The following is a 21,058-nucleotide window of genomic DNA, read 5'->3' on the forward strand; positions in this document are numbered from 1 at the left end:
TTAAGCATTTGTTTAAACACTAAACACCTGCAACATTTGTGTGTCTGTATGTCTTTCTGCTTGCCTGCTTGCCTTTTCTGTCTATTTGTCCTAAGTGATATAACTGTCATAAAACTGGACTTATTCTAATAATTAGCTCATTTGTGTTTTTCAGGGACCTTTATTTTAGATATAATTTTTAAATTCTTTCCAAAGATACTGAATATAGAGAATTTTTGAATTATTATCTAGTCTGCTTGGTTTAGTTATTGAACAGTGTTTATTTTAGTTATTTATTGCAATAGATGCAGCTTGATTCAGTATTTTAATGTAAATATGTTAATGAGATATTTTTAAATTTTTATTTTATATTATTTTTGAGCCCTCTAGTGAATTTCAGTGTTTTCATTTTTTACACTTAGTGTTTACATGTCAAGTGTCTGCTTTGTGCCAGGAATACTAATGGGAGGAAGATGATTTCCATCTTAGGATGAGTTTGTCTTCTGAGAACATAATAACAGAATTAACAGCATATTAAGAAAAATGCTAATGAGCCTCACTGCATTGTCCAGTAGAGTACACACCAACCAGGTTGGAATTATTAGAGTATAATTTGTGAGATTTAGAGCATCCTGAAGGATAACTGGGAAAGTAGTTGAGACCACGTCTTAGAGGTCCTTTTTATTCTATAGACAACGGCAGAGCCAAGTTTTATGGTTATGTCAGGAAGGATGAAGACAGAAGATCAGAACTGTCTATTGGTAAATTGGTGCTTGTTCTTCAGCTTAATCTGTTTCTATCTAATTTACAATATACTGGCAAACTACCTTCTTAGATGAAATTTCTAGCTTTTCTGCCCTACACTTTAGTCAGTTTGGGAGAAATATTGGGGTAGAAAGATGCATAAAAGTATTCAGTTGCCTAAGCATATTTATGTATGTTTGTATTGCCTTTCCAAGTAAGTAAATATTTAAATCTCCATTAACAACTGGACAAACTGAAGACTGGGGAGAGATCATAATGATTGTTTACAGTTAACTCTTAAAGACAAAAAAAACCATATAGATCCTTACAATGTAAACAAAACCAATACTTCATTTCTTTACATCTTCTTTAAAATATTTGAACTTAACATGCATTTGGTATTGGTGAATTTCACACTGAATGAGATGGATGAAAAAGGATATTGGTATTAACTTAATCTTTCTTTGAATTATAACAGTGTTTAACCCTTATAGTAAACCCTCAGCTGAGGTAGTTGTTAAACTGCTTTGGTTATGTTCTGTCCTTGGTCTGTTTTCTTCTCAGTAATGTGTCTCCCAATTGACAGTGTCAAAAAGACATTTCTCTCACTTAATAATATTATACTTAGTATTTCCCATTCTTTTTTATGTATGTGTATGCTGTTTTGACTTGGGCTACTTTAGAAAATTAATAACATGACGGTTTTATTTATTTTCATGTTTATATGAAATCCCAGATACAATAGTGTCAAATATAAAGTAATAATATCCTCAGCTAAATCTAAAAGGCTTATATTAGAGAAAATGTGTTTTGATTAAAAGTGGTATAGTTTTGATGCAAATACAAGAAATCCAACTCTTTCTTTTAATATTAGTGGAATTCAGAGAGTCTAGGTCCAAAAAATTAGCCTGGGTCATCCTCTTTATTTTAGGGTATTCTTAGTGATTGGGAAGGAAAACGAAATAACTGTTTTTTCCATGTTTAGTTTTAGCCAACATTCAGTTCTTAACCTGGAGATTTTACACCTTTGAGTCAAGGCACAAGCCAAGAAGGCACCTATTGCTTTTATTTTTAACATATGTTTGGGTCAAATTTTCTTTCTTTTTTTTTTTTTTAATACAAATTGAAAATTAAAGAAACTGAGTTCAAATAATAAATGACTTCGTTTTTAATGCAAAAGGCACTACTGCCATCTAGTGTTTGCACATGGATTTAAAAAAAATAGTATTCTTTTTCCTTTTTTAGCACTGTTTTGAGAATAACTCCTTCATCCCTATAAATTTAATATTGAGCAGGATCCACCTTTATTAATCTTTTAAGGAATTTTATTTTTATGTCTCATATGTTAAAGCTTATAAGTTATAAATAAATTCATTATATGTAAATTTGCTTAATGTTCACCTGTGATATTTGTACAATTAAATTCTATAATGAATATTTTACTTTCTTAGAGTCGAGGTGGAAAAAAGTTTCTCGCTGTACTGAAAGAAATCTTGGACAGGGATCCTTTATCTCAACTGTGTGAAAATGAAATGGATCTTATTTGGACTTTGCGACAAGACTGCAGAGAGAATTTCCCACAGTCACTGCCAAAATTATTGCTGTCAATCAAGTGGAATAAACTTGAGGATGTTGCTCAGGTAACAAAAGATCACTTCCGTAACTCCTGGTGTGCATGTATATATTACTTTGTTGATTTCGTCTAAAATGTCCTTTCCTCATAGGCATATTTCCAAACAGGTTGGATAATTTTATGCCAGAGAAATTTTGAGGTTTTAAACTCTTACGTATTCTGAATTAAATAATGGACCAGACAGTTTCAAGATTTAAAAATCCCAGATTCTGGATAGGGTTGCCATCCTTTTCACTTAAGTCAATTGCATCATTGGTCTTCGGACAATCATCTATCATAAGGAGCACCTGCGGGCCGGCCCGGTGGCGCACTGGAGAGTGCGCCGCTTGGGAGCACAGCAGCGCTCCCGCCGAGGGGTCGGATCCCATGTGGAGACCGGTTCCCGCTCACTGGCTGAGCGCGGAGCGGGTGCAACACCGAGGGTTGTGATCTCATTGCCAGTCCCCGGTACGGGCGCGACACCGAGGGTTGCGATCCCATTACTGGTCAGTAAAAAAGACAAAAAAAGGAAAGAAAAAAAAAAAATAAGGAGCACTTGCTAGATCTGAATGACTAAAGTTTTTAATCTTTACACCCTTTGCAGTGGCTGTTCTAAAATGAATATCTATTGTTTGAAAATACCTCTATTGTAGAAGTTAACATTTTAGATCATAAGCTATTTAGATCAGTTTTAACATTCATTTCATTTGGGTAGTATTGATGAATAGAGAAAGGAAAAAATATTGCTCCAAAAAGCCACCAAATTTTAGCTCTTTGGTTTATTTTTCAGGAGCCTGTCAAAAAGCACTGGCATTCGTTAAATTCAAATGGTCACCAGTGCCCAATACAAAGACCCTATAAGGGCCAGGCCTGTGGCTCACTTGGGAGAGTGTGGTGCTGACAACACCAAGTCAAGGGTTAAGATCCCCTTACTGGTCATCTTTTGGGGAAAAAAAAAGACCCTATAAAAGATTTTTAATCAGAGTAAATATATTGGGCCAAATTTGTTCACCTTACTTATATGAATTCAGTAGATCTCTCTAGTTTTGAGGTCTTGACTATTTTTTTCTTTCTTTTTTTTTTTTTTGGTGACTGGCCTGTACAGGAATCTGAACCATTTGCCCTTGGTGGGTCTTACTAGATCTACAGTGACTTAAAAAATTTAGTGAAGAAATGCATATTTATTTTAATTGTATGCATTTAAAAAATTGGTTTTTATTGTATTACTTCTCAAATTAAGTGTAGAAAAGATTTGAGTTTACTTCTATGTCTAAAGGTTTTTGGAATCATATAGTTACATTATTATATGTGCTTTGATTAAATTAGACCAAATGAACATTATTTACTCTGAAAAGGAACTATTTTATTTCATTTAGATAGGTTTTAACAGCTCTGGAATAATTATTACCTTCTAACCACTTATTTATCTAAATTCAAGGTTAGTTTTCTATGAACTCCCAGTACTGGTGGAAAATAAAATCTAAGCCTTTTTTAGTTGTCGTATTTGCCTACTTCTCATTCATAGTGTCCAGTGATAAGTGCATATGCATATCCAAGAAATATATCATATTATTCTGTCATTAGAATCACAATAGACAGTTTCTTGCTGTCTTCTTAAAAGATATCTTCCAGAGAGGTTTCTTTTGTCAACTCTTAGAAAATGAAATGAACTAGTTTATAGTTAATATTTGTTTAATCCCTCAGGATAGAAATTTTTACATTCAGGAATTTAGCATCCTTGTCTCATTTCTAAGGGGGAATCTAAAGCTTTGTTTTCAGATATAATTGAAGGTCCTCTCCATTTTTGGTAGAGGAAAGGCAATTATGTAATTTAATACCAAACTATTAAATTATACTTAACTGTGTGCATGGAAGTATAGGAAAGCATAAATTTTACAATCCTAATGCCCATTTTTAGTAGTCTAGAAAAAAATTTAATGGAATAAAAAGTAAAGAGTTTTGGTTCTTCTCCCATCCCTGTCCCATTGCCAGTTACATCAAACTGGTACAAAAGAATATAAACTGTTTTCTCAATAAATCTAATGCCTTGAAAATTGGTGAGCCAGTAGCCTGTGCAAGGTTTGTACTCTGATTCACCATTAGGCATGAAAGCTATAGAAGGGTAGCTTCCTTTAATTCGCAAGAAAACATTTTGTTGGCATAATGCAGAAAGGACTTGAATAGCCTTTGCAGCAAGCAAGTAATTAGTCAACACTGCTTTTGCTGTTTATATGACCAAATCAAAGTTCACTTCCTTATATGCTTCCACAGCTTTCCCCAAACTAAGGTGATGAGCTTTGGTAATTTTTTAAATTTTACACTTATATAATTTAATTTTTAATAATTATAAATAATATTACTCAAAGTAATTACTTACCAGTGGTAGCGCTGTTTTTTAACCCATTACGTAGCTGAACCTCTGGTACTATAGAATGTTATCTGTGCTTTTCAGTATAGTTTGTGAGGCACTTTATTCCAAGTGTTAACTGGGGTTAAACAGTTCTGTTAAGTGACAGATGCTCTTTAAAAAATTAAGAGCTAAAAGTAAACTTCTTTAAGATAATTTTAGTTTGAGTTATTAATGGACTTCTTAAAGATAAGTTGCCTATCATTAGCTTGAACCTTGCAGCTCATATTTGTACTTTGAATTTTACCTTTGTGTTTCTTGATCATTTCTTTGTTTTCCTTTTTTCTTTTAAAAATTATTTAATGGGTAATGATTGTAGAATCCATATATTCAGTGTGTCATTCTATTTTGAGGTAAGTACTTAATAGTTTCTTTAACTTATCTGTGGAATATTTGAACAACAAATACCATTTTTATTAGTCCATATTAACAGGAATGGATTTTTGAGGTACCAGTAATTGAAAGTATGCTTCTCCTTTCTTTTCATACATCTCTGTGCTCCTGTGTGCTAATGAAAAATAGATTTATTTTGTCCCTCATAATTTCTGAACCAGTTTCAATTTTCAAACAGCTTCAGGCGCTGCTTCAGATTTGGCCTAAACTTCCTCCCCGGGAAGCCCTAGAGCTTCTAGATTTCAACTATCCAGACCAGTACGTGCGGGAATATGCTGTGGGCTGCCTGCGACAGATGAGGTATCTCCTGCAGGTGGCTTTCTTTGGAGCTCATTATAATTTGGGAATGGGTAGGAAAGGGGATGTCTCTTTGAATATCTTGTAAGACAGGAAAAGGCATGGAATTTCTTAGTTCAAAGAATTCGTTCCCTCCTCTTCTGTAACATTTACTCTATACTGTAAAAAAACAAACAAAAGCATACTGGGACAGAAGGTGCCCAAGATCACCCTCGTGCTTGATGATTCACTAGGAGCACTCATAGGACTTAGCATATAGTCATACTCACAGATCTAATTTATTGCAGCAAAACAACACAGAGCAAAATTAGCAAAGACAAAAGGTTCATGGCATGAAGTCTAGAAGAAAACAGGCATAAACTTCTAAGGGTCCTTTCCCAGTGTAGTCACACTGAACACATTTAATTCACTCAGGAGTGAATTGTGATAACACATGTTTACCAGGGAAGTTTATTAGATGCACAGTGCCCAGGGTTTTTATTGGGGGCTAGTCGCATAAGTAACCTCTGTCTAGCAAGTACCAAATTTCTAGACTTCTAGAAGGCAGGTGGGTGTGTAGCATAAACCATACTGTTTGGACAAATAGTTCAAGTGCAGTAAGCCACTCTTATCAATTAGGGTGGTGGGAACCTTTCTGAAATCTCTGTTCCCAGGTGCCAGCCACCAGCCAACCCTGTAAACAGCCAAGCCTGGTATGTTACCTCTTTTCTTCACACATAGTCTGTCCACCACCCAGAATTAAGAAATGCTAATATTTTGTTGTGGGTTTTTTGGGGTTTTTTTTTTTTTTTTTGACCGGTGAGGGGATCTCAACCCTCTGCTTGGTGTTGGCCGTACCACGCTCAGCCAGTGAGCGCACCGGCCATCCCTATATAGGATCCAAACCCTCGGTCTCAGCGCTGCCAGCACTGCACTCCCCCGAGTGAGCCACGGGGCCGGCTCTTGTTGTGGGTTTTTAAAAAATATTTTTAAGCACATATCTTAAAGTTGAAGTCCTCATAGTTTCCTTACCCAGTCTTGATTACTTCTCTTCCTTCCAGAAGCAACCATTATCATGAGTTTGGTGTGTATCCTTCTATACCATATTTTTCTGTTTCATCATATATATGTTTATATCTATAAAAATAAAGAATAATATTAGTGCATTTAAAAATTACACAAATGTCTTACCATATGTATTGGTTTACATCTTGCTTTCTTAAATTCAACATTAGGTTTTTGAGGTCAATTTTTCCTATTATGTATAAATGTAGTTTATTTCTTTCACTACTTCGTAATATTCTGTCATAGGGATATATCTTATTTATTCCCTTATGAATGAGTATTCCCCTATTGAGGAACATTTAAATTTTCTCGAAATTTCCCTATTATAAACAATGCTACAGTGATTGTGTTTCTTCAATTCCCTTTGGGCAGTACATGTGTGAGAATCTGTGGGATTTATTGAAGAAATGACAGTCTCAGACAATGGTATTATGTTTATTGGGACTTATGTACCATATGGTAATTTGAAAAATAAAAGTTCTCCGATCCCTTTTTCTTCCTTTTAAAATAATGTGTTTAAAACCATGTGATATCTAAAAGAAGTTACACAAACTCTTCAATAGTGGTTTTTTATGTGGAGTGATATTAGAAGTGTGAGAGAATAGGAAGCCTCCTTCTATTTCTATACTTCCTTTTTATATTTTACACTATTTATAGGATTTATAATGGACTGTATGGAGAGAGGTCACTTGGTTCCCTTGATCAGAATCAAGTGTTTTTCTTAAATTCGTTCATCCCTCTGAGGAAATTGCTGTCACCCCCATGTTCCATGTGGCTGATTCTGATGGTTTTTCCTATGTCAAATTTTCTGTTTATGGGTTTTTGTTTTTGGTATATAGTGCTCTGGGTTTCAGTCCCAGATCTGCGTTAGACCACTTCCTTGACCATTTATTGCCCAAGACTATAGTCAGTAAGTGGAGTTCTTGGAATTCATACCTTATTTACATTACTACTGGAATTACCTTTAATGGGAGTATGTTTGCCAGTAAATGTTTAGAGATAGACAGAAAATACAGAACCAAAAACCTTGATTAATTCAGCCCAGTTAATTACAACATTGTCTGTTCTATTAATTCAATGAATCAATCCCTACTTACAAATTCATTGTTTTCCTTATCCTTCAAACTATTTGAAGTTAGGATTTCAATTGTTCACTGATTATCTGGGAGAAGGATTTACTTAAACCCTAAGCAAAGGAAAATTATGTTGCTTTGTCTCCCACAGATTTGTCACCCCTTTTTCCCTGGGTGACGGAGCCTCTAAAGATTACTCAAAGCCCATCTCTTCTGAGCAGTGAGAAGCCTTGAAAAGGAGTTAATCTCCTGGAACCCTCAAGATAGAAGCATTCCTTCCATTTGGGAAATTAACCATTAATTGGGGTTCTCTTCCTGCATTTATTCTTTAGACCAGGAAGTTACAGGAAGAGAACATAGGTGGTTTTTTTTTTTTTAAGTACAGTTTAACAATTTTAACAGTAGAAGCTGGTAACCTTCAGTAAGACAAGCAAGGTGACATTCTGTAATGCAGTTAAGTCGATCCACTAACAAAAGCTTGATTTTTTTTTTTTTCCTTTTTTGTCTTTTTTACTGACCGGTAACGGGATCGCAACCCTCGGTGTCGTGCCCATACCAGGGACCGGCAACGGGATTGCAACCCTCGGTGTTGCGCCCGCACCTCGCTCAGCCAGTGAGCAGGAACCGGTCTCCACATGGGATCCGAACCCTCGGCGGGAGCGCCGCCGCGCTCCCAAGCGGCGCACTCTCCAGTGTGCCACCGGGCCGGCCCCAAAAGCTTGATTTTAACAAACATTCTTTTCTTACAGCAATTTTTCAATATCTTTACATATCAGTCAGTAAGTAACCTGTCTGTCTTTGAGCCAGCAACCTTGCTGTGTTACAATTCTTTATCTTACAACAGAGACTATATAGTCTGGGGAAAATTTCCTGTCCTTTGCAAGGTCAATATTTGAAACTGCAAAGCTTTGGAAAACCAGGCCCTGTGAAGTACATTTGTTTTATGCATACTTCACATCTCCCCCTGTTTTATTTATTTAAAAGAAAAAGACAAAGCTATAGATCAGGTTTTCACAGTTAAGACAAAAGCCTTTAAAGCAAAGTTGGTATCATTTAGGATGGCAAGTTCTTTTATTTTAGGTGAGGACTGATGATGTTATCATCTCAGAGTGGCTGTATTGGCATTATTCCAGGTGCTGTGAATTAGTTGTAACAACCAATTGTTGAAACTCCGGAATGGGATTCTGTTCCATATAATAGTTGATTCTGAGCCCAGAGAGTTTTGTTAATGTTCACCTGTCCAGGACATTACTGGTTTTTTTTTTTTCCTTTTTGTCTTTTTTGTGACAGGTAATGGGATCACAACCCTCAGTGTCGCACCCACACCACAACCGGCAATGGGATTGCAACCCCCAGTGTCGCTCCCGCACTGCACTCTGCCAGTGAGCGGACCGGTCTCTATATGGGATCCGAACCCTCGGCGAGAGCGCCACCGCACTCCCAAGCGCCACACTCTACCGAGTGCGCCACCGGGCCGGCCCGGACATTACTGTTTTTAAAGCATCTAGTCTTTTGTAAAATTTTTGATCAATTACGAGTCTTTTCTTTAGGGACAGGATGTCTTATCCAAGTTACAAACACCCTCTTTAAAGCCAGGAAAATTTAGAGAACTGCTGTTGTAGAGAAGACGTTATTTCCTCCTTTATGATCAAGGCATTCCTCATAAAAGCTTTGATGATCAATATCTTGATTGAAAAGGTCTTACTTTTTTTGTATAAGTCCCATGCTGCTGGGAAGGCTCATCCCCAGGTGGTGATCTGTCCCCCATTGGGGGCAAAGATGAACAGCAGGATGAAGCAGCAGTTAGGCCAAATTAAGGCAACATGAAGGAGGAGTCAGCAACTTGGAAGTGAGACATGTTATCTTATATCCAAAGTTTTAAATTATATCCTGTTACAAAGAGAGAGAGTTAATTTTTACTGAATTTATAAAAATGGCCAGATTGTCATACTAATCATAAGGATACTTAAAGTTATTAAATTTGGGGGGGATTAAATGGAAAACAAATACTTTTATCTCTATTTTAAATGATATTTTACCAAACTGTTGTTAGTTATAGATAGCTTAAGAGAGAAAGAGTTTTTCTTTTTAATTTGGAAAAGAAAACATTAAGAGAACCAGCAGTGTTTCAAAATAAAGAAATTGTAAAAACCTATAATTCTTTTTAATTAGTTCACTAATTAACCTTTGTTGTTTTGACCTTTGTGAACAATTTCACAAACCCATCAGTTTTTTTTATTAGAATTTAGGAAATTTAGTTTAAAGGTATGAACTCAAAGCTTGTCAGGAAACTGAACCTATCAGAGTTTTTTTATGAAATATTTGAAAACATAACATTTTAAAATTTTAATTAAACCAAGATTATGACTGGTAGTATTTATATTAAAACACAGATATTTAAGAACCTTACAAGATTTTGGATCACATATCCATAACACCTTCAGTACTGATAATGTTTTCTTATATAGTCTAATTTATTAAATAAGCCAATTAGTTTTGATACATTTTTTATATATCCTTTGAGAAGCTCCAAGGCCCTTGGAACTTCTTAAAGTTAGTTTAAACCAAAAGGTTGAACTTTCAGTTTTGGAAAGCTTTGTCAAGTAACAAAAAGCTTAAAACACTTAGTTGAATAAAGTCACAAATTATTACAAAAAGTAAAACTAAAGTGACAGATGGTTTCAAAGGCAGAGAGCACAAGAAATTATTATGAAATAAGTTTTATAGACCAGTTATCTAAGGGACAAAGAAAACCTTTTACAATTTTGTATTAAGAGCAGTTAAGTGAGAAGACCTTTAGTAATCCTGTTTGATTAGTAAACCCAGGCAATGATGTGTGCTGATAAGAACATTTTTATACATTCAGGTTAGTAAATAGGCGTCCATTTATCAGAGCAAATTATACAAAGCCCAGTTTGAGTTTTAGCTATTTTTACCAAATACATATTTATGGATTTTCAGCCAAAAACTTGGTGTATTAGATTTATACCCTTATCAGTTAATGTTAACTAGGGCCTATGCGATATTGGGCATAGGTTTTTTTTTTTTCACTACCCATTTTGGGTCCCAGATTTCCACATGGCATTTGGAACCATGTGGAGTGTAAGACAGAGGGTAGTATTTACAAAGATAATGTCTAAAAGATATTGTTTCTCCCAGCATGGCCAGGAGGTAGAGTTGAGATAACAAGGGGACATATTGACCTAGAGACAATTTAGGTAAAAGGTTTAAGTCAAATTTTGAAATTATATTTATTAAAACTTTAGAAAATTTAAATCATGTGAACTTGAAAAATATACTTATTTATTTAATGAGCATGCATTAATTATAAGCAAATTTGGTACCTTGTAAACAACACAATTACACATGTAGGCATGAACATATAGACATAACATACAGCTTACACATGCATATATGTAGACATAAACAACAAGAACAAACGATCTTATAGGTTTTGTTCAAGATGTAAAAAAAGCTCACTAGTAAAAAGAACAGTCAGGTTTTAGATTGCGTTTTTTTTAAAAGACTTATTGGTGAGGCCTCACCCTGTGTTAAAGAAAGCAAGATAACAAATTTACATTGTAAAGCAAAGTATGCAAGACTTTTTAAGAAGATGCATAGAAAGTTTTCCTTTTTTAAAAAATGGCATAGAACTTTACCAAAGGATTTTGTGAAGAAATACATAGATGAGACTAGAAGAGAATTTAGAAGTCTGTTTAAGATAACCAGTTGGATGCCAGAAAATTTGAGACCATCTAGTTAAACATGTAGATTTTAGGTTAGTTTTTGTTTTTCAAATGAGTTACTGAGCTTAAGGGCTGAGCTGTTGAAAACTATTTGACTGTTGAAGTTTTTAATTTATCCTGGGTCAATTTGGAGCTTGTTGTCATTATTTTTATTACTGGTGGTCTGATGTGTACCATCTCCGGTGACACAGATTGAGATGTGATGGTGAGGCATTGAGATTTTGGGATCAGATTCAATTCCTCATCTGGTTTGTGGTCCCAAATAAGGTTTAACAGCCTTAGCAGGAATCCATAGCGGGCCTGTGGGTGAGAGAACAGACACATACCTTTTCCCCCATGTTAACATTTTGGCAGGTCTCAACCATTGTGGTCCCATTGGCAGGTGGCGGAATAAAACCAAGGGTCTAGGTCTCTTTTTAGGAGGTATAAAGTGTCGTTCTGTGGCCATTAATTTTGGGGAATCACAGTTTAAAAAATTTAGTGTAAACAGAGCTTTAAAGACCTGTTCTTGAGGGGCCAGTCCTATATCTATATTACCCCTCCTTTGTTTACTTATTTGAGATTTAAGAAGGCCAATAGTTCTTTCAACAATTGCCTGGCCAGTGGGGTTAAATGGGATTCCTGTGACATGTTTAATGTTTCAGTTGTCACAGAATACTTGAAAGACTTTGGAGATGTATGCCAGTCCATTATCTGTCTTAATTTGATTTGGAATCCCCATGGCAGCAAAGGCAGAAAGACAATGTTTTTTAACATGTTTAGCAGTTTTTTAACATGTTTTAGCATGTTTGGGCAGTGGCATGAATAAGACCAGAGTAAGTATCAACAGTAACATGTAAATATTTAAGATATCCGAAAGTAGAATAATGAGTGACTTTCATTTGTCAAATTTCATTACCTTTTATTCCTTGAGGGTTAACTCCTCCAGGGAAATTAGATTTAGAAAACGTCTGGCAATCGGGAAAAGCACAAACAATATCTTGAGCTTACCTGTAAGAGATCTGATGCATGTTAGCCAAAGCTTGTGCACCCTGATGAAAAAACTGATGAGAATCAATAGCTTTCTGTAAAACATTATTATACATAACAAAGTGATTGGCCATATCATTTCCAATTGATAAAAGGCCAGGAAGACCAGAATGAGATTGCATGTGAGTTACGCAGAAAGGATGATGTCTTTTTTGAGTAAGTTTTTGTAAGTGTTGAAACATTTTTTTTTCCTTTTTGTCTTTTTTCATGACCGGTAACGGGATCGCAACCCTCAGTGTCGCGCCCGCACCGCGACTGGCAAAGGGATCTCAACCCTCGGTGTCGCGCCCGCCCTGCGCTCAACCAGTGAGCGCACCGGTCTGTATATGGGATCCGAACCCTCGGCAGGAGCGCCGCCGGGCCGGCCCCAAAACATTTTAAATAAAAGAAAATCATTCCCCTCATGGATAGATGCATCTTGAATTACCTGTAAGACTCCAATTATGTAGGCAGAGTCAGCTACTAAATTAAGTGGCTGATTGTAAAAATGTTGTAAAGCTGCAATGGCAGCTGTCAATTCAGCCCTTTGGTGGACTTATGATGAATAGTAACAAAATGTTCCCAGGTTCCCTGTTTCTGTCATGTTATAGATCCCCTTCCTGATCTGTCAGAACCATAGATAAACACAGTTAGCACTTGAGGGAGGGGAATAGGGGATACACAGAATTTTAATTGTATGGCAGTATTTGGAGTCCTTGTAAAATTTTATTCTGGGGTAATGAGGATTGTATCTTACCAACAAAATCAGCCATAGTTATCTGTAAAGACTCTGATTGTTCAAGGGCAGTGTAAAAATCAGTTTTAGAAAGACCAGGATTAATAATATCATGAGCATACCCCTAAGTACTTGACAATAGTGTCTTTCCCTAGTGAGTAAATGAATACATTGTTCTAAGTTAGTATATAATTTCTTTTTTTGGTGATGGAGTAAGAAAATCCATTCAGTGACTCCTATTTGAGGAGGAAATTGACAAAGCAAACCTCTGGGACTATGTGGGGTGTTTAAAATAATTAAATGAATGACTTGAGATTTAGCAATACATGTTAATTGTCTGGGATGTAAAAAGGATTCAGTCTGTTTTAATTTTAATTTTGTTTCTTCAGGTAAGTAACGAGGGGAGAACAGATCAGGGTCTCCCTTCAGGGTGTTAAACAAATATTGTAATTGATAAGTTGGAACCATAGAAAGGCGGAGCCAGTTAATGTGGCCAAGTAATTTTTGTAAGTCATTTAAAGTAAAAGCCTCCTGAATATGGAAAGATGTATTTTATGGCCGTATACTTCTCTGAGTGATTAAAAAATCAAGGTATTTTCAAGGCTCCTTTTTTTGAATTTTATCTGGAGCTACTTGTAAACCAGCATTATTAACTTTTTTGACTAAGTATAAATAAACTTGTGATAGCAGTTCTGGATTGTCATGAGCATTATCAATTTGTCCATTATAGCATCTTAAAGATGATTAATAAAATCTATAAAAGGCACAGTGGGTCCCTGTCTAACAGTAGCAAAGATTTAGTGGGAGTATTCCAGGGACTATATGATGGCTCTAAATGTCCCATTTGTAACTGTTGTGTAACAAGTAAAATAGCTTGATTTAATTTCTCCCCTTTAAGAGGCCACTGTTCCACCCAAACCGGAGGACCAGGGGTCCATCATAATTTGAATGATGGGAGTGTGGCCGTGGCCATCATCATAAATTTTGAAGGAGATGTCCCAACATAAATATCCCATTGAGCAGGGAGGTCTTGGCCCCCTAGAGTTTGAGGTAGATCTGGAACATAAGGCGTTGTCCCTTGGGGCCAGTACACAACAAAGGATTTTTACTTTGATGAGGGATTTTGAACCTGCCTAATTCAGTAAGTGTAACTGGTGAAGAAGTTACTTTCCATAATGGAGTCCAGTCCTTTTTAGCAATTATGGTAACATCAGCCCCCGAATCTGTAATTAATTTTTGTTCAACAGATAATGTCAACATTGGCTGAGTCTTATCTAATTTTTGTATCCAAAATGCATCAGGGGAAGCAAGAGGTTGAAGTTTAGATTTTGTTTCAGGAATTTTGTCCCAAGCCTTTATGGCTGCTCTAGTTCTTTGATCAAGTAACATGTCATGTTAATTTGGACCTCATCTTCTAAATTTTTGAGTGAAATAGCATGTAAGGCTTTCTGATGTTTTTGTAGCCATACAGTATATTGAGCAAGAGTTAAAACAGTTTTTCCAAGTGTTTTCCAATCCCAAGGAGTCATATTATACCCATTAGTAATTGATTCTAAGTATTCCTTAGTAAAAGTACTATGTAAGCCATTTTTTGTTATGCTCTTTTTAAATCTTTTTTTTTTTTTTTTTTTTGACCGGTAAGGGGATTGCAACCCTCGGCATGGTGTTGCCTGCGCCATGCTCAGCCAGCGAGCGCACTGGCCACCCCTATGTAGGATCCAAACCTGCGGCCTTGGCGCTACCAGAGCCGCACTGTCCCGGGGCCAGCCCTTAAACAAGGAGAATGGGAGGTTTTTATGTCTCAACTGAGTCCTAGTTCTTACAACAGGAAAGATATGACGAGCATCAACTCCCATGTTATGTCTTCTTTAAGACAGGACTCCATTAAGGGAACAAATGAATTGTTTGCCTCCAAAGGTGGAGATGGGGGTAGAGGAGGAGGAGGAGGATGCGAGGATTGTTTTTCATTCTCTTTAATGGCATAAACACGTTTTTTCCTTTTGTTAAGGTTCTGAAAAATTTTTAAAGCAATTTGACAAAATTTCCAAACCACTATAATCAATAATAATTTAGTTAGATGATGGTTAGTTACTTTATAAACTACTGTCTTAAGGAGACATAGAAGGACTGTACTACGTTGAACTTCCCTCTTAGGCATTAAACTACCTGTAATTCCAAGACTAGATAGAAAATTGAGAGAGTAAGAAAACAAAACTTCCGGGCAAAGCCCTAGCTAGACGCTGTAGCAGGTGTGCAGTCGTTTAATTGAAAGCCACCTCTGTGATCCCCTTTACCGAGGTGAGTCCCCCTTACCAGGATTTCCCTTCTGACGGGATGAGTAGATGTCCTTTCCCTTTTTTCGGGCGTTTTTTTCCCCCCTTTTGTCGGAGCCTCCCTTTAGTCAGGATGAGTGGCAGACGTCCTCTTTCTTTCCCCACCTTTTTTGGGGCCTCCCTTTTTTCGGGATGAGTGGTGGACCTGCTCTTTCTTTTCCTTTCCAAGGCTTGGCAGGTTGGTCTCCAATCTGTGGACCCAGAATTTATCACATCAGGGTAACCATTTATTGCTTTGTCTCCCATGGATTTGTCACCCCTTTTTCCCTGGGTGACAGAGCCTCCAAAGATTACCCAAAGCCCATCTCTTCTGAGCAGTGAGAAGCCTCGAAAAGGGGTTAATCTCCCGGAACCCTCAAGATAGAGGCATTCCTTCCATTTGGGAAATTAACCATGAATAGGGGTTCTCTTCCCACATTTATTCTTTAGACCAGGAAGTTACAGGAAGAGAACATAGGTGGGGTTCTTTTTAAGTACAGTTTAACAATTTTAACAGTAGAAGCTGGTAACCTTCAGTAAGACAAGCAAGGTGACATTCTGTAACGCAATTAAGTCGATCCACTAACAAAAGCTTGATTTTAACAAACATTCTTTTCTTACAGCAATTTTTCAGTATCTTTACATATCAGTCAGTAAGTAACCTGTCTGTCTTTGAGCCAGCAACCTTGCTGTGTTACAATTCTTTATCTTACAACAGAGACTATATAGCCTGGGGAAAATTTCCTGTCCTTTGCAAGGTCAATATTTAAAACTGCAAAGCTTTGGAAAACCAGGCCCTGTGAAGTACATTTGTTTTATGCATACTTCACAAAATTATATTTCTAAAGTGCTGGTGGAATTTTTATTTTAAAAATGATTGCTTGACCAAATACGTAAGTTTTTAAGCATGATCAGAAATCAGTATTAAAGTATGTACTTTTTTGGGTAACTCTTGGCTGATTGTAAATACCACAATCAATTGTTATGGTCTAATTCATTTGATTAAAATGTCCCATATATCTGTTCTTTGGTCCTCTCCACTTCTCTTTCCCCTATCTGAAATTGTTAGCTTTTGTTGTGATACTGTAACAGTGGTACAGTGAATGTAAGCATGTAACAAGCTTGGCCCAAAAGAACCATTGTATTTCAATAAGTTAGCATTTGATAGTTTGATAGGAAGGGATCTTTTTGTGACACAGGTTATTAAGTGCCTTACTCTGTCTTTTGTTTCTTTCAGTGATGAAGAACTCTCTCAGTATCTTTTACAACTGGTGCAAGTTTTAAAATATGAGCCTTTTCTTGATTGTGCCCTCTCCAGATTCCTATTAGAAAGAGCACTTGCTAATCGGAGAATAGGGCAGTTTCTATTTTGGCATCTTAGGTAAGTCTTTTATATTTCAATTTAAGCTCACTGTTTGTTTTAGTGAATATAAACTAGCATAATATAAGACATTTAACACAACAGTCAGCTTCTTTAGTGGTTTCTGGGCCATCTATAACATTTACACTTTTTTGGTGCCTTCCCCTATTTCTTGATACCCAGTTTCTTGATTTGCATGATTTGGCAAAGTAATTCAGATGTCTCTCCCCATGCCTCCTTGATTTTTAACTAAAACTAATAATTAATGTATTGCTATTTTCCAGTAAAGTATGCTTATTGTCTTAATATATTTGGGTTAAATGCATACTTATTTCTTCCTTTCAGAAGATTGTGTGGGTGGTATTATTATCACTGCTGCTGTTGAGTGAAGATAAATTTTACTGTAACAATAGCAATTTTATTTTCAGATTCTTTATTAACTAGGTCATTTTCAGAAATGCATGAACCTTTTCATTAAGTTCATATAGGATAAAATCTGGAAAGAGAAGTGAAGTCATTGTTTTGTATCCTAAGAAATTTTATTTATTTATTTTTTTAAAAGATGACCAGTAAGGGGATCTTAACCCTTGACTTGGTGTTGTCAGCACCACACTCTCCAAAATGAGCTAACCAGCCATCCCTATATAGTGAACTGAACCCATGGCCTTGGTGTTATCAGCACCACATTCTTTCAAGTGAGCCACTGGCCAACCCATATCCTAGGAAAATTTAAAGTGTCCTCATTTCTTCCTCTATACTCTTTTTTTTTTTTTTTAAGTCTGGACTTTAGAGTTTTTTTTGTTTTTTTTTTTTTTGTCTTTTTCCGTGTCCGGCAACGGATCGCAACCCTCAGTGTTGACCCCGTACCGGACCGGGACCGGCAACGGGATCGCAGCCCTCGGTGTTGCTCCCGCGCCTCGCTCAGCCAGTGAGCGGGAACCGGTCTGTATGTGGGATCCGAACCCTCGGCGGGAGCGCCGCCGCGCCTCCCAAGCGGCGCACTATAGCAGTGCGCCACCGGGCTGGCCCCTGGACTTTAGAGTATTGAAGCTAGTGCTTATAAATAAAACAAAATAACTTTCTTCTTTTTGGCTGAGCTTCTCAAAAAAAAATAAGCTCTATAATATTGTGATATTAATTTTAGGTATTATATTTCTGGATATTTGCTTTCCTTATTACTAACAGATTTTTCTTTCTTGTTTTTTATGTCTTCTTTTCTTATCCAGTTCAATTTTTTAACCCCCTCAGGGAACAACAAAATAAAATACTCCTTCCTTTTTCAAATGTGTACACCATTCTTTAAATGAGAAAAAATTGAATAGAAGCTAATTGATGCATTAGTGAATTGTAAGATGCCAGTCATATTTTATAGATTTCTCTTTTAGCCTTATTGTCTCCACACTGTTTAGATTACCTTTTCCCTCCAAAAACCAAATTGGGTAAGGATGTGAAAATTTTAGATTTCTTGGAATAAAGAATTAACTAAGTATAAAATCTCATAACTTTTTGAACTCTGAAGTTCTTTTCTTTGGTTGGCATTATAAGTTTATTTCATAGTAGAATAAAAAAGTCAGTATTTTTATTTGGTCATCTGAAGTACTTGTAAAGCAAACTATTTGGATATTATTAACTTTCTGCAGGTCTGAAGTGCACATTCCTGCCGTCTCAGTACAATTTGGTGTCATCCTTGAAGCATACTGCCGGGGAAGCGTAGGGCACATGAAAGTACTTTCCAAACAGGTATCAGCTTGTTTTAATCATCATTTTCAGCTTGGTTCATGGTGTTTAATCAGTTCTATCAAGTGCCTTCTCTCCCATGACATTACTTTATAGAGATTTTAGTAACTGAACCTAATTATTACATTCTTATATCAGAAAAGAATTCTTTAAGTCAAGAAATGAAGTTGTGACAAACTTAGAAAAACATTAACCCATTACTACCTGAAAAATAATTAGTGAGGATTCCTCATATTTTTTTTATATTAATAGCATGTCTTAAATTTTAATAGAATATTCCTGCTTATACATGTTTAACAATAGGTATGACGGTGATGATGACATGGTCATGAAATCTTTAGACTCTGTTTTTTCATATCCTTGAGTTACGCTTTCCAGTTAGTATAGTATTTGATTTATATACTCTGCCACATATATGAATCTTAAATTCTATTTTGAAATAATTTGAGGGGCTATCCAGTTACTTCAGTAGATTAGAGCATGGCCCTGTAACACCAAGGTCAAGGGTTTGGCTCCCTATACTGGCAGACACCCAAAATTTTTTTAAAAATTTAAAAAAATATTTTGAGGGCCGGCCCATGGCTCACTCAGGAGAGTGTGGTGCTGTTAGCACCAGGGCCACGGGTTCGGATCCCATATAGGGATGGCCAGTTAGCTCACTGGTGAGCATGGTGCTGACAACACCAAGTCAAGGGTTAATATCCCCTTACCAGTCATCTTTTAGAAAAAAAAAAAATTTTTTGAGACCTGCATTCACAGGCGTTATAGTTTCTAGAATTCAGAGTCCTCAAGCTGCTTTTTCAGATGATATGTGCATGCCTGAAATTGTGATACTATCCTGCAGTCCTAAGGTATTGATATTAAGTAAGTTATTAAATGCTTACCACATGCCAGGAAACATACTGTTTTAAGTGTGTTGTCTTATTTTACTCTCCTAATGATGAGCTAAAGCAATTACCAATATTACCGCATTTGACAGAGAGAGGGAGAAACTGAAGCTTCAACAGATTAAGTAACTTTCTTAAAACCTGCAGCTATTAAGTGACAGGATTAATTTTCAAAACTAAGTCTGTTCAGCTATAAAGCTAAAGTTCTTTGTATTATACTGAGAGTTTTCAAACCTTTTTAGAAGTACACCTCTTTCTTTTTCTTTAATCAAAACTTACACGGAACTCCAATATATAAATTACCTATTTTATCAGTATGAATGTAGAAGCTTTTTAAAGCTTTTTTTTTTAAAGCTAAAATAATACATAAGCCATTGAAGAGAAATATGAAGTTGTCTTATGGAACAAAGCATTTCAAAATTGGGGGTTATTGCTGACATTTGCAGTCTTAGTATCCAGTTTATTTCTGTATTTTGCTTTGAGGATAATCCTGATTTATATAGCTAAGTAATTGTAAGTTGAATGTGGTTATAGAGGGACTCACCACCACTGCATCTTTCAAATCCTTGATGGTGTCATTAATCTCTTCATTCCTTGCAGGAATGTTGTATTGCTTTTGATATATTATTTTTCTAGGTGGAAGCAGTTCTAAAGGGTTCCACTTGGCCTTTCCTACCGTAATAGCCCTTATTCGATAGTCAGGGAACCAGTGTGGGGATTCTGCCAGCTGCTGAGTATTCCTTTTCTAATTATGCATTCAGAAGTTGGGGATTAGCAGATTCAGGGACACTGAAAAAAATAAAACTAAAAAAAATTTTTTTTAAATGCTGGAGAAATAACAAGATGGGTTTGGCAATCCACTGCAAGACCTGAGCTAGAGAATTCCATTGATACCTGACCTCCATAAGCCTCTACTCTGACTGGTGGACCACAGTGATGTTTTGAGTCTCCTGGAAATAGTGTTAGATCAGAGCTAGTGTCCAGTTGTACCCAAAAGGTTTGTTACAGTTGGCCCTTGAACAACACTGGTTTGAACTTTTCAGGTTCACTTATACACAGATTTTTTCAGCTAACTGCAGATAGAAAACAGTATTCACAGAATGTGGAACCTGCATATATGGAGTCCCCAGGTTTCACAAGGCCGACTATGGGACTTGAGCATATGCGTGGGGCTCCTGGAACCAATCCCCCTTGGATACCAAGGGATGACTGTATTTACTTTTTTCCAGTGCACAGTTACTTTGGTAAAAGATCATAGGTTCCTTGGAGAAGGCTGGAAGAGATTATAGTTCTCCTATAGGAGAATTCACAGATGTCACGAGCACTGAGGAAAGTTTTGGGAAAATTGCCACCTTCAGTGTGGCTAGGTCTGTGGGTGCATGTTAGAGATGAATTTTGAAGGTTTACTGCCTACTTATTGCAATGGGGTAAACATCAGAGAACTAACTGTAGATGACTAGTAAATATTATCAGAGTAGTTTCATCTTGCTGATATAACCTGAAACTAGTAAATTGAACCCACTTAGCTGCAATTTTCTGTAGTAGTAGAAAATCTCTCCCAAGCTTTACTTTCTGGCATGTTATTTTCACCTTATGGCAAAGGCTCACCTACTTTGCTAGCTCTTCTAACCTGCTAACTTCATTTGAAAGCTTTTTGTTTCCTCACCCCTAATCTTCCCTCCTGTACCTCTCTGGTGTCCTACCCAACTTTTATATCTGATGT

At 36.4% G+C, this 21,058-nt stretch overlaps 1 protein-coding gene across 1 annotated transcript in view; it reads left to right on the forward strand.

Annotated features, from left to right (window-relative positions):
- Window positions 1–21,058, forward strand: part of PIK3CB (phosphatidylinositol-4,5-bisphosphate 3-kinase, catalytic subunit beta) — a 74,870-nt gene that overhangs the window by 22,508 nt on the left and 31,304 nt on the right. Inside the window, exons 5-8 of the mRNA XM_008569452.1 lie at window positions 2,175–2,363; window positions 5,314–5,435; window positions 16,589–16,732; window positions 18,352–18,451. Of these exons, the coding sequence (XP_008567674.1) occupies window positions 2,175–2,363; window positions 5,314–5,435; window positions 16,589–16,732; window positions 18,352–18,451 (555 nt within the window). The remainder of the gene's footprint in view (window positions 1–2,174; window positions 2,364–5,313; window positions 5,436–16,588; window positions 16,733–18,351; window positions 18,452–21,058) is intronic.

The sequence above is a fragment of the Galeopterus variegatus genome, unplaced genomic scaffold (assembly GCF_000696425.1).
Source record: "Galeopterus variegatus unplaced genomic scaffold, G_variegatus-3.0.2 Scaffold500, whole genome shotgun sequence".
NCBI lineage: Eukaryota > Metazoa > Chordata > Mammalia > Dermoptera > Cynocephalidae > Galeopterus > Galeopterus variegatus.